Source organism: Mugil cephalus, chromosome 2, assembly GCF_022458985.1.
Source record: "Mugil cephalus isolate CIBA_MC_2020 chromosome 2, CIBA_Mcephalus_1.1, whole genome shotgun sequence".
NCBI lineage: Eukaryota > Metazoa > Chordata > Actinopteri > Mugiliformes > Mugilidae > Mugil > Mugil cephalus.
Window position 1 is genome coordinate 14,715,049 of NC_061771.1, and position 13,174 is coordinate 14,728,222.

Below are 13,174 nucleotides of genomic sequence, written 5' to 3' on the forward strand. Positions count from 1 at the left end.
TTCAATGGATTACATTTTCAGATTTCATTGCATTTTTTTTTTTTTTTGCAGATGTCGATGTAAAGAAGTTCATCCACATCTACTAATGAATTAACTATTTTAATTCAAAGTGACATAAAAGATAATATGTGGTGATAAATGATTACCTTCTCAGGCCTCACAGTGGTGGATGGCAAAATAAGAAAACATTGTTTTCTTGAGGGTTCAGAGTGTTTATGTTTAATGAGACAGGTTGTCTCTAAATACATTTGTGTGGATATCTTGAGTCTGTTGATTTGATTTTTGTTATGTTTGCTATGTTGCATAATCACAGTATCTCTCATTTAGTACATGTGGCAATTTTGACAAACTTTTCTGCTACAGGCAGATTTGTATGATAAATCAAGTCTACGTACAGTCAGTGGGAGGCTCAGATCACCGGCCGTGACTTCTTTGTGCAACTCTTTCTAAGGAAAGAAGAAACTAGCTCCCTTACAGTACAACATTTTAAACAAAATCTCTGTGCCAAATAAAACTGAAACCAGAATTTGTAGTGATGAATGCCCTGAAACTGAACATGGGTATAAGTGCGCTTGTGCACTGTGTGCTTGAAGCATTAACTGAACACCTGGCTGAGGTCTTTACAGACATTTTCTATCTGTCCCCGCCCCAGGCAGGTGTCCCCAATAGCTTTAAGATGTCTGTCCATCTGTCCTGTGCTGAAGCTCTTCCCAGCTACGGCATCAAATGACTTCCAGTTACACTCACCCCAATTTTTGCAAACCGCTCCATGAGTATGGAGCCATCACATCTGAAATCCTATCTTTCCACTACCCTTAAACCCCTTTCAGTTTATCGACTGCACCAACACGTCATCGCCCTACTCTAACCTGATATAACCCCTGACTTAACTGGATAGTTTACAGAATGTGATAAAAGCAGTTCATTGATCTTAGCTCAGTGTTTGAAACTGGGATCCAGGCTAATTTTTAAGCAGCTCCAGATTGGTATGAGTGAACCTTAGACTCTCTGACTTACAGACCCCAACCTATCAAATTGGCCAACCTCTTCTCCTCCACTCTCAACCTCAACACTGGCGTACCACAAGGCTGTGTGCTGAGCCCTCTTCTATACTCCTTGTATTTGTCGTCTTCAGTCATTCTTGTACATGGTTCTACCATAATCAAGGTGGTATCACAATAATGAGACAACCTACAGGGACAAGGTTCATCACAGCTTGACGATTAACACAAAAATTGGTTGCAGGCTTGTTGGGAGCCATGTGCATGTCTCTGTCCGTATTAATGGAAATGTAGTGGGGAGTGTATGCCGTTTCAAATTCCTCCATCGGTCTGACCTGGTCTTCCTGGGCTTCCTGGGCTTTTTCCACTGTACCATCAAGAGCATACTCGATACTAATTGTATCTCAGTGTGGTACAAAAATTGCTCAGCATCAGACTGCATACTCTCCTGTGGTGAATAGTTCTGTAGATCACAGGCAGCCCAGCTTGAATAGGGAAAGAAACATTATCAAGGATACGTCCCACTCTACACCAGCCAGCTGAGGAAGAGTCACTTCCTTGAGGCATTGACCCTGATGAACTCCACGTTACACCAGAGACTTACACAAAAAAACACATGCAGTGTTTTTTTTTATAACCGACAAAGTACATATTGTTCATGATTAATACATATAACACATCTGTTCAGTGTTAGGAATGCATACAGCTTGAGTACTGTCGCCTCTGTACGTATTTGAATATGAATAATAACTGTACCTGTACAAATCTAATCTAATCTAATCTAATCTAATCTAATCTAATCTAATCTAATCTAATCTAATCTAATCTAATCTAATCTAATCTAATCTAAAGGAATTAAGATGCTTATATGTCATATGTCTTATATGCTTCATGGAAATAAATGTTTTTTTCCCTATGGCCATATTACTTATCAAAACTGCAGTTTCAAACTCAGATTTAATGAGGCTGGGGGCTGGGTTAGGAACACGTCTTCTTCTTCTTCTTCTTCTTCTTCTTCTTCTTCTTCTTCTTCTCTCTCTTTAAATACGGCAGCATGCATGAATGACCAAGGCTACACTGTGGTGAACATCTGCCCTTTATAAAAGGCTCCTCAGAGTCTTTTATGTCTTGCTGTGAAACACGCAGGACGTGAAGTCGACGATGCTGGATTTGAACTGACAAGGTATTTTCTTTGTTTTTTTTTTTTATCTTTTACAGCTTCATCAGTAATGACTACTGTAAGTGCAGAGGTGGAAAGTAGTTTATTGAACCTCTTTAAAACTCTTATTATAGACACTCCATAGTCACCATTTTATGTCGGTCAAGACTGTACCTATTACTAATAGACTGTTGTTGTTTTCATTTCATTTTGTCTCTGATTCATGTCTCTCTCATCTCTATGTCTAATAATAGAGCGATGAGCTATATTCACTTTTCTGCAAAATAAGTTTCCAAGTGCATACTGCAGTTTTGCTGCACCAGTTTAAATGATGAAATATAGATTATTAATAAATACAAATTATCTGTTTTTTCCACATGGGTTTTATCTAAATACGAGTTCAATTTGACTCTGTGGAGTCAGTAATAAAAATGCTTTTGTGGAGACCGGTCATGTTTCTTGTCAGTGGTTAAGCTTAGGTTGGCTTTAATTACATAATAACATGGAAACATCTAATCTGCTAGAGCTCAGTCCCCAGGGAGGTCACCTGCCAGACCAAAGGGTCACACGTTTGTCAGGGATGCTGTCTCCCTGTTTCCAGGGCAACGGGTCAACATACTGAAGTTACTGCCATACTAGGAAACAGAAACTCCTGTAGCACCAGAGTCAGACTTGATAGTTAAAATGAAGCGGAACCAAGTGTGAAGAGAGACCTGACTTGGGACGGTGCTCGCGAGAAAAGACTTTAAGAGGGCTTACCGGTCCATAATCCCGCAGCATGTGCGTGTCTCATAGGCCTTTTGTTTAGTAGAAAAGTAAAAGTAAATTCAAGCATCTATGTTCAACGTTTAATCTTACAGCCTTTATCATGTGGTATCGTGTAAGGCTGTACCACATGCTGCAGTCAAGTAAAATGTGTGTTCATGTAGAGTGTGTGTGCAATGATACATACTAGTCTGTTTGTCTTCTCTGTGACAACTAAAATATCCCTATAACTGGTCCAGTTAAATTGTTGTGCATGTAAAACAACCACAAACTACTAATGACCTAATGTCTGCTCAGTCGGTTGTTCATTAAGAGTGTTAAACACTGAACGGTCCTATTTGCTTCTCCTTCATGCTCAGGACAAAGGTTGTCTTTTATGTTTTGTGTTTTTATGCAGCATTTTATGGTGTTTCTCTTTGTTTGTTGAAGTCTTTACTTTTCAGGTGTGAAATGATATAAGTTGTCATGCACTGGGAGCTTTACTCTAGAACCATCCTTAAAGCACAATGACAATGACAATCTAATGAACAGACTGCTATGAAATATGACGACCACATTTCCACTGGAAAAAATAATCTGCCTATCAGAAGTACTATTTTATAGTTTCGTTTGTATTTGTGAAACTTTAAAAAGAAAATAATCAATAATGGTGTTTGATTCTTTTGGTAAGATATGGGGAATGGGTAAGATTTTAAATACCTGACAGGTTTCAACTGTCTTGTCTTACCATAAAAATCAAGAACCATTATTTAAAGTTAAAGAAGACAAAGTGAACGTTTTTGAGCTTGAAAAGAATTACCTTATAATTTGATCTTTATGTTAAAACCTATTTGTAGTAGCTATTTCTTACAAATCAGATTTTTTTAAAAAAAAAAATTCTAAAGAGATTTGTGTGTTAAAGTGTTACTGTTTGGCAGCTTTAGCAAACATGTGTCTTTGTTTTTATTAACATTGTTCAGGGGAGAAATCTGGTTTCGTCATAATGGCATGGTTACCAGGAGTTACTCCCAGTGTCCTGCCACTTAAACAGCACCATAAACTGTGACACATTGGTCCAAGAGAGGAAAATTCATAAACATCAATAGTGAGCCATTATCAGAGTAAGGCTTGAAAAGGTGAAGATGTTTTTTTAATCTGGTGAAAAATCAAGTTTAATGTTAACTATGGCACACTGATGATGTGTTGCAGTGTTATGGCGCCACCTTGTGGTGGGTACGAGGAAATATTGTGTTTGAAGGACTTGTTCGCTCAGTGAGGCTCCGTGGTCTCAGTTGTTTTACACTGAATGTAATGAACTGTCCTTTCTGTCCTGATAGAACAGCTGATTAACAAAATAAGACAGGGACATAATTTGGGAGTTTTGTCACAGATCAGCTCTTGATTTATTTCTTTTTAACTTTGAAAGAATTTGGATTTCTGCTTTGCATCAGACAAATAGCATGTTGGATTTAGTTCTTAAATGGAAATGCTGAGAGTTGTTGCAGTGCTGAGGCTTGTTGCAGTGACAGATGAGAACAGTGGAGGGGAAAGAAACCTCACTGTATAAACAGGCGTTCGGAAAACAGCCACCCGATTGTTTTGCTTATGCTCTTGGATGCGGTTTCCCCCGTGATATTACATACCATTCCATTTACAGCAATGGCAGCCCTGGTGAAACGGCCAAAGCAAAGCTGCACTTCCTATTGGGGATAGGAATAAATCAGGGAATTACATGGTGGTTACAAAATGCTGAAATCTCTCTATCTGAATGTGAAATAAAAATAAAAATCATTTAATGTGGGGTTTGCAGTCATGGTTGTGTGCGGGAGTGTGTTAAAGTTTTATAGGTAGAGTGTCATACTGAGCCTGTGTTAATATGTCAAAATAGTTTTGTAATATGACAGCAAAGGGAAAATGATTGTCTTCATTTTTTTGTCCTTGTCTTAATGAAGGTGTCAATGGTCGAATCCAGGACACTGAAACTGAACTAAAGATGGAACCAGGAGCTGAAGACATACACAACACAGATAACTTGTCCCCCTGGTCTGATTCAGAGGGTTCCCACGAATTTTGTGTCTCTGAGTCCTTGGCAGAGTCCTACAGTGATGACGATGTCAGTGAGGAAGAGTCTCCCTTTGAACCACAGACTGCTCTTACGGCCAAGTCTGACCCCGAGTCTTCAAAGCACATTCAGGAGGTGGGAGTTTGGGAATCTACTGGTGAGCAACTGCCTGGAAGTGAAGAGGAAGTTTCATACCAAGAAGAAGAAGACATCTATCATACTGAATCAAGAGAGTCCAGTACAGAGTCTCCTCATGACCAAACCTCCCAAACCTCAGTGTCCCCTCATGCAGAGTCCGAGCCTCCTGCTGGCCAGATATCTCGGCCGCATTCCTCTTCCTCCTCTCTTGGCTGTGCCGCTCATATGACCCTGGCCTTGACCCTGACCACTGAACAGCCCCAGGGAGCCAGTAATAGGCACGGCCCAGGGACTGGGAACAGGAGGGTTGAATCTTCAGAGGAAGGAGGGAGTAGCGAAGCACCTCCTGCCTCTGTCTTCTTTGGAATTTCAGACGAGGGTGCTGAGCAGGCAGAGAAGTGGAACTCAGAGACTGACACAGATCTGTGCAGACCGGACAGGCACAGGACAAGGTCCACACGTAAGTGTCTATCTTCTACCTTCGTCTAATAGTTCAGCGGAGCTAGTCGTGCAAACTGAGCAGCAGACAGCGAATGCTAATGTTTCTATATGTCTTAAATAAAGACTGAGTGATTTGTAAAAGAAATAATATCTGATTTATTTGCCGCTTTGAATGCAGCAGTTGTGCAAATTGACTTAAGATAAAAGCATTAAATACTTCGGTCTCTATTTATTGTGCTATGCAAAGCAAAAAAAAAAAACTTAGATTAATGGATAAATAATTGCAGAAAGCTACTATGGATGAAGCTATTTTCATGCTGTAACATGGGGGTCTATTTGAGGTGTACTTACAGGCAGAATTCCCATGGCTTTAATAGTCAGAGCAGGATAAGAATAAATTATGACCATATGATGAGGCTGGCAGAAACAAATTTGACAGACGTGAGCATGTGTCACCCTGGACCGTCACCCGATCCCTTTTCCAATCGTAAGACTTGACTGCAATGGAAAAGTGAGCTCCTCACTTTCCTTGCCTTTTGAACCCCCACCCTAGGTTAGCTGAAAGTAAATATGATGCTTTTATTAGTGTCTATGCTTCAGACTTAAAATTTCTCAGTTGTCACACTTGTTTCTAATCATAATAATGATACTAATGGCAGTTTAAGTTGCGTTACTTCACTGTGCACTGACAGATGGAAATTATGTAAATGCTTTTAAAATTTCATTCATTGTTCTAAAAAGTTCAAAAATAAAATAATGCACGCTAATAGTTTATGCAAATATTTGTATAACTCTTTCCTCACCGCTTTCTTTTATTCCCTCTCTTTCCCTTCTGTCTGCCACTTCTCTTGTCTCCAGGGCTCAGTCACATCGAGAGCCCATCACAAAGGCACGTCAAGGAGACCAAGTCTAAATGTAAGCGAATTGCTCGGCTTCTGACTGATGCGCCCAACCCTCAGAATAAGGGAGCCTTGCTGTTTAAAAAACGCCGCCAGAGGGTCAAGAAGTATACCCTGGTGAGTTACGGGACTGGTGACAACGAGCTTGACAGCGAAGGCCAAATAGGGGAGGAAGCTGAAGAAGTCAGATCAGCTGGATACAACCTTGTGGCTACAAGTGATTCTGAGTTAGAGGAGCAGTATTCTCTTCATCAGCAGCAGCAGCACAATCTAAGTGTGAATCGGGGAAGTGTTGGAGAAATGGATGCCCTACCAGAGACAAGCGGGAAGGGAGTTATGATGTTTGCACAGCGGCGCAAACGAATGGACGAGATTCAGTTAGAGCACGAAGAAATGAGGAGTAAAGCATTAACTGTAGAGGCGCTGCCCGAACCCGAATGTACAGAAGCACAGAATATGTATGACACGGAGGAAATGTACATGAGTGATGATCAGGCCAATTACATGGATTCAAATCTGAGGCAGCACGTAGACTACCAAGACAATATTCCACACATGAACAACTTTGGAAGCAAAGCTCTGGTGCCAAACAGAACTGCAAAACCTTTCCCTGGATTTCAACATGGTAAAAGTGCTCCTATCAAGCCTGTTAGCATTGCTCCAGTCATGAAGAAGCATGAACCAAGATTCAAAGTCCCCGTGCCTATTAACACTAACCCACAGGTTTGGTCTCCAACTGGGGACATCATTGCCTCAAGAGATGAGAGAATATCTGTGCCAGCCATCAAGACCGGCAACATGCCAGAGTCAAAACGGAAACCTGCTAGCAAGCAGTCCCCAATGCAGCAACGATCAGATCTTCAGGTTCAAAACAAAGGGGACAGGAGGTCTTACATCGAGCCGGAGGAGGACTTTTTTAGTCTAGGCGCTGAAGCTTGTAACTTCATGCAACCCAGAACGGTAAAACTCAAGCACCCGCCTCCAGTCGCCCCAAAACCTGTCATCAACCCAAGCTGTCCGCCTTGGATGAGGAGGAGTCCATCCAGTGAGCCCTGTATTCCTCCAAGAAGTCCACAACCTCCTCGCAGTCCAGTGCCTCATAGTCAGCATTATTTACAGCAGCAAGACTGGGCTCATCCTCAACAGATGGCCAACCGTTGGGCAGCAGATCAAACCCAGGCAACACTTCAAACACCTGCCACTGCTTGGGCTCCGGTCAACTCCTCTTCTCAGCTTCATCCTCAGCCAACCACAAATAGCTGGAGTCAACAGCCGCCACGATCCCCTGTGAGTATGCAGGCCTGCAGTCCTACTTACAGTCCACATTACCCACCTCAACCCTCACGGAATATGTCAGACACTACTCCCAACTCTGTTGCCTCTTACCCACCACAAGCAGGAAAGCCATACGTCCACGCACCAAAAGCACCCCAGGGTTCATCAAGGGTTTGGGTCTCAAACAGAGGTGTTAATCGATCTGGTGATGGTCCTATGTCTGGGAGAGGTGCAGAATTGTTTGCCAAAAGACAGTCCCGTATGGAGAAGTTTATTGTCGACGACGAAACAGTGCAAGCTAACAAAACCAGATCTCCCTCCCCAACCTCTTCCCTCCCGAACTCCTGGAGGTATTCCACAAATGTTCGAGCGCCACCTCCGGTATCATACAACCCCCTCCTTTCCCCTTCCTACCCTCAGTCAGCAGCGAAGCAGCCCCCTGCAACTAGCCCCAAAATCAAGCCTAAGACCAAAGAGAAAGCTAAATCAGCCCCCAAGCAGCTCAATGCTTTAGATATTATGAAACACCAGCCTTATCAGTTGGACTCATCACTATTCAAGTATGATGCAGTCCCTGAGGCAAAAAGTCACAGCCCCAAAGCGGCCCCGGTGTCAAAGTTTGAGGCTACCAAAAAACTTAAGCAGAGATCTCTTTCCTCTCATCCTTCTTATAATACCTCTGAGCTTGCTGCTCAAAGCAAGGCAGAAGCCCCTGCTAAGTCCCGCGGATCGGTAAGTTCCCAGAATTCTTCTGCCCAGTTCGCAGTATCGGCTAAGCTGCTTGCAACTGACAAGCACTTGGATGACAAGCACACCGTTACACCTGCAGCCCATCACATAGCCAATAAGCAAGCACCAAGCGCCCGACCTGCAAGCACAACCTCTCAGCAGTCATCCACTGGTGACAGCATAGCTTCAGCTTTTTCTCCTGCATCTCTTATCGCTAGAGGCGCACGTCAAATGGCTCCTCGGCCAAAGTTTTCTGCTAAGAAGCCTGTGGCGACAGGCAAACAGTGGAAGCCCGTCGCCATGCTGCATTAGTTTTAATACTGTGTACGGTCACAGTGTAGCCCGGGGCGATAATTAGATGATTACGTCTGCACCTCGGTGGCGTCTAAAATGTCTTACTTAACGGATGAAAATATTTTGCACTAAATGAAGGCCTCATCCAAAACTCGTTTGCTGCTGTTAAGCTGGCAGTGTATAGAAACCAGTAGAAAAAAGAGCAGAGCTATTTAAAAAATGGTGATAAAGAAATGTAGCACGTTGTGTCATCTTCCACAAACTTGGGAGGTGCATGTACAGTAGGTGCACTTTAAAATTAATAATAATAATAATAATAATAATAATAATAATGTTGAGTTGTTCTCAGGAAGTGCTATAATGTGTCTAGAAAGTCATGTTCAGCTCAGGCCTCTATTTGTCGTTTCTTTCTTTTCTTTTCTCTTTTTTAAGATTACATGTATTTTTATGTAGCAGTCGAAACCACTGAACCCCCAAACAACACAAAATAATATATATATATATTTTAATTCTAAACTAATTTTGGCTTTTTGTAATTCTGTCATCTGGGATAACAGGAACTATCTCACTATATTTGAAATCATTTAGTGTGTTTGGGAAAAAATAAAAAATTCCTTCAGTCTCATTCCAGACTTTGATGGTATCACAACCGCTAAAAGCACTAATGTTAGTTGTGATCATTAACCCTGGTGACTTTATTTATTTATTCATTTTTTTATGTGGATTTATTTTCTGCAATCGTCAGTTTAGGCCAGTTGTGTAACAGTCGGTAAAGTCATCAGATGTTCTGTGTCCTCGATGGAAAACACGAGCAAAAATCATTGTTATTCTCATTAAGTGAAAAACTGGAAAACCACTGTCTCTGTTTGTCTTTCTGACATATCACTGTTTATTGCACTTCTTGTACTTGGCACTGTCATGCTATTAAATTTCTCTTTCCTCCTACTTGTGTACTTCCTATGTGTGTGTGTGTATGTGTGTGTGTCGTGAGCTTTTATTAGCTTCTCCTGAGCAACTGTATTACTTCTTCTTTTACCTTCTTTTATCACACTGCCTCTCACTTATACATATACAAAAAGTGCTATATTTACAGCACTTACAGAGCTTTTTTATGATTTTCCCTTTCAAATTTAACTGTGCTGATGTGTATGTTCGTGTTCACAGCTTCTTTTTTTTTTTTCTCAGTCCACCTTTAGCTCTGAATGTGAAATGTTTGGAACTATATTCTTGGCCTTCAAATGATTCTCGTCACACGGTGTTTATAGTCCACTGAAGGGAAATCCACCCTGAAGCAGAGTCTACATTAAACCAAGAGTCAGGTTCTGTATTTTTTTCCTGATACTCACTGTGAATATCAGATTCTAGGAAACTAGCGCACACCCGTATCCTGCATTACGAGCGCTACAACCGTAAGTAAATATTATTAAATGTGGCGTTCCCTTGTTACTGTTGACGAATCTGTTGAGGGTCTGCTAACACTGACACCACAAGTGTTATGATTTCCCTGCATACCTTTAATTTGAGTCTTAAAGTGCTAAATTTGAGAGAAATACTTGTTCCAAAAGAAAAATAAATAAATAAATAAAAATAAATTAAAAACTCCAATGCAGATTCTATTTTAGGCTGGAGAGAAAACAAAGTTGGCAAAGAAATAATTCCAAGCAATGCTTCCTCGCCCTCTGTGTTTATTTTAAGGTGCTTGAACCAACAGAAGGTAAGTGAAATCTCATGTTTCACTCAGAGATTTATTTCACGTAAACATTATTCTGGGATCCAAATCAAAATCTCACAATGGTTTACGTTAAAGTTACTTTGACCCATGATCAATGTTTGTGCTGTAGAAACTAGGCTTTTTCAAAAGATAAAAAAGATCACTTCTAAAATAAAATATGACTAAAACGTGAAACGTTTAGTGGCCCAGGCCTGTGTGGAGCCACAGGGTGGCACCAAAGTCTTTAACAGTGATGTCAGGTCATGAAACAAGCCCGTGCTCTTCTTTCAGGGACTTGGCAGGAGCCGCTCCCTGAGCCTCCCCAGGCGACTCAATTCAGTGCCTTCTCCTGGATTCCTGTCGCCCGTGAGCACGCCGGGAAGTCAGCCAGCGTTTTTACCTATGCAGAGGCAAGCGTCCTTTCAGGAAAGACCCTGCAAGCCCCTGTCACCGTGGGAGGTTGCGTCAAGAAGCCCCATCGCTTTAGTGGATGACGCCTATGCGTTTCAGGGCCTCCCGTCATCTGCTGCTTCTAATGTCAGATCTGCAGCGCAGCGCAGGTCTCTGCCAGAGCCTCCAGACGAATGGAGGCGCAGGGTGTCTCCTGATCCCGCAGCTGTCAGTAAGGGTCAGTTTTATCATGCGGCCCCAGCTTTTCAGGCTCCGTCCATGAGCAGGACAGTTGCACCTGAGAAACCAGCCTTCTATGGGCCTCCCTTCAGACGTGCCCAGCCTCTCGGCCCTGCCAGTGGGGCCAACTTCGGATACGTGACACAGGGCTCCAGTCCAACAAAGTACTCCCCTTTGTATGGTTCAATCCAGAGAAGTTAATTCCTCTGGCGAAGGAGCAGACATACATCAGTTTGATATAAATATACAGTCATATTAGCATTGAGCGTGTATGTTTTAGTGGTATACAGTAGTATACATGAAAGACAAAGCAACTAGATTTGGCTTAGAGAGAAGGAATTTACCCCACGGTGAGGAAACGTTAAATTGCCGTGTTGGTTGAAATGTATTGAGCAGGTCTGCGACTTGAGCACGTTTTAAATGTATTATATCAATGGTATGAGTGGTCACTTGGTTTGAAGAACACAACGAGTCACTGTGACTGATGTTTGAGATGTTTTCCCGACTTTGATGGGAGTTTTATTTTTTCATGGCTGAAGAAAGTAAGTAAAACCGTCCCAGTGAGGCTTTAAGAAAAACTGTAATCAGCAAGTGAAGCGCAAGTCGATGTGAACGTTTAGTAGATGAACGAAATAAAATGAACTGAGGAGTGGGTTTGCTCATTGAAATTTGCTGTGAAATTCAATTCATTGTTGTTTATGAAAGAAGAAAAATAAGTCACTTTGTGTCAAGCACGTATCTTTAGCTATGAAGTCCCCATGAAATGACGGTGTGTTCGATGATACGTGTTGAAGAGCTGAAGGGGGCAAAGCTGCTGGTGAAGGACAGGCATGGGGGTGGAGGGAGGGGCATCAAAATTCAAGACAGAATTCTATTGGATGTTACATTTGCACACGCCCCCTGGTTCAGGATGAGTCGTCATTTACTTATTGTTTTCCAGGACGTGACACACTCTCTTTTGGGGCTGATACAGAGATATGGGCAAGATGCATATGACGACATTTGAACGTCTGAGTCTGATTTCATTGGGGACTTTAAAATGTATCGTGACTTTTTATAATCACAGATAATATCACATTTCACACAGCGATTATCATAAACAGACTGTGTTAATTTTTCTTTGTGGAGCTAACGTCAAGTGAACATTTCAACAATGGTTTTCTGTTATCTGATCACCACTTTCATTTACCACTTTTCAGAGAACAGGCAAACTTACAGAGGGTGTTGTATCATAACAATCACATTTGTCTGGTGGATGAACTGCATATTAGATTTCTAAATCATACAAATATATATATATATATTTCTTTTGTCGTTCTGCATATATTTTTTTTTTAAATGAAGAATTGAGGTTGCATGCATACATTCAGGAGGTCTCCGACCTTTAATCAAACACTGTGTGCTGTTAAACGCCCATATTATGTTTTCGAATGTCTGTCTATCACTATTTCTAAACAAACACAATTTAAATCTGGGTTTTAACCTGTAGATTTTTATCTCTAAAGACTTTTTTTTTTTTTTTTTTTTGCACGTCACAATGAAAAAATAAATAAAAGAGTTAAAAATGCAACCCAGTGATGTCTTTGTATCTTTTAACTCTTTATAAGGCACTCAGTGAAATACTTGGAAATCCTGAATCTCCAAGTTTTGACCTGAGAATGATTCCTTGATGAATGATGAACCCTGATTCTAAACTTCACAGAGAGTCACAATTTGAAATGTGCGCTGAATATATGGTTCCTTGCATTGAAAGTGTCATGTTCAGTGACAATATTGTACTTTTTTTAAATTAACTCTGTATTTGTTACATTTCATCATTGAATTAAGTACATTCAGAATGTAGGTGTCGGTAAAAACTGATTTAAAATTTAACAGCGAAGACAAATCTTCCAGTTATGTAACATGCACCAGCTGTACATCCATGTAGGGGCCTCTCTAGTACCACTGTGTACTATTAACTTTAGCTTCATTGTTTTCTTTTATATATATATATAAATTAAATACTCTAAATCTTTTTAGGAAAGCACCATCACTCCTCTGTTTATCATTATCTAAAGTCAGTAATTACACGTAATAGCAGTAACACAACTC

The 13,174-nt window shown here is 41.1% G+C and overlaps 1 protein-coding gene across 3 annotated transcripts; it reads left to right on the forward strand.

The window, feature by feature from the left end:
- The first annotated feature begins 4,882 nt into the window (after window positions 1-4,882).
- On the forward strand, window positions 4,883-12,967 carry synpo2b (synaptopodin 2b). 3 transcript variants are annotated; one of them, XM_047579416.1, is made up of 3 exons: window positions 4,883-5,564; window positions 6,404-7,731; window positions 10,745-12,967. In XM_047579416.1, exons 1-3 carry the CDS (start codon window positions 4,898-4,900, stop codon window positions 11,282-11,284), a joined length of 2,535 nt encoding a protein of 844 aa, XP_047435372.1. In that variant the 5' UTR covers window positions 4,883-4,897; the 3' UTR covers window positions 11,285-12,967. The 3 variants fall into 3 exon arrangements, with proteins under 3 accessions (XP_047435372.1, XP_047435370.1, XP_047435371.1); XM_047579414.1 differs by having other exon boundaries at window positions 6,404-8,451; window positions 10,745-12,958; XM_047579415.1 differs by lacking the exon at window positions 10,745-12,967 and having other exon boundaries at window positions 6,404-9,687.
- The last annotated feature ends 207 nt before the right edge of the window (window positions 12,968-13,174 follow it).

Coding starts and splice junctions, on each gene's coding strand:
- synpo2b (XM_047579414.1), top strand. CDS start 4,898: ATGGAACCAGGAGCTGAAGACATACACAACACAGATAACTTGTCCCCC. Junction 5,565..6,403: donor GCACAGGACAAGGTCCACAC/GTAAGTGTCTAT, acceptor TCTTGTCTCCAG/GGCTCAGTCACATCGAGAGC. Junction 8,452..10,744: donor CTGCTAAGTCCCGCGGATCG/GTAAGTTCCCAG, acceptor CTCTTCTTTCAG/GGACTTGGCAGGAGCCGCTC.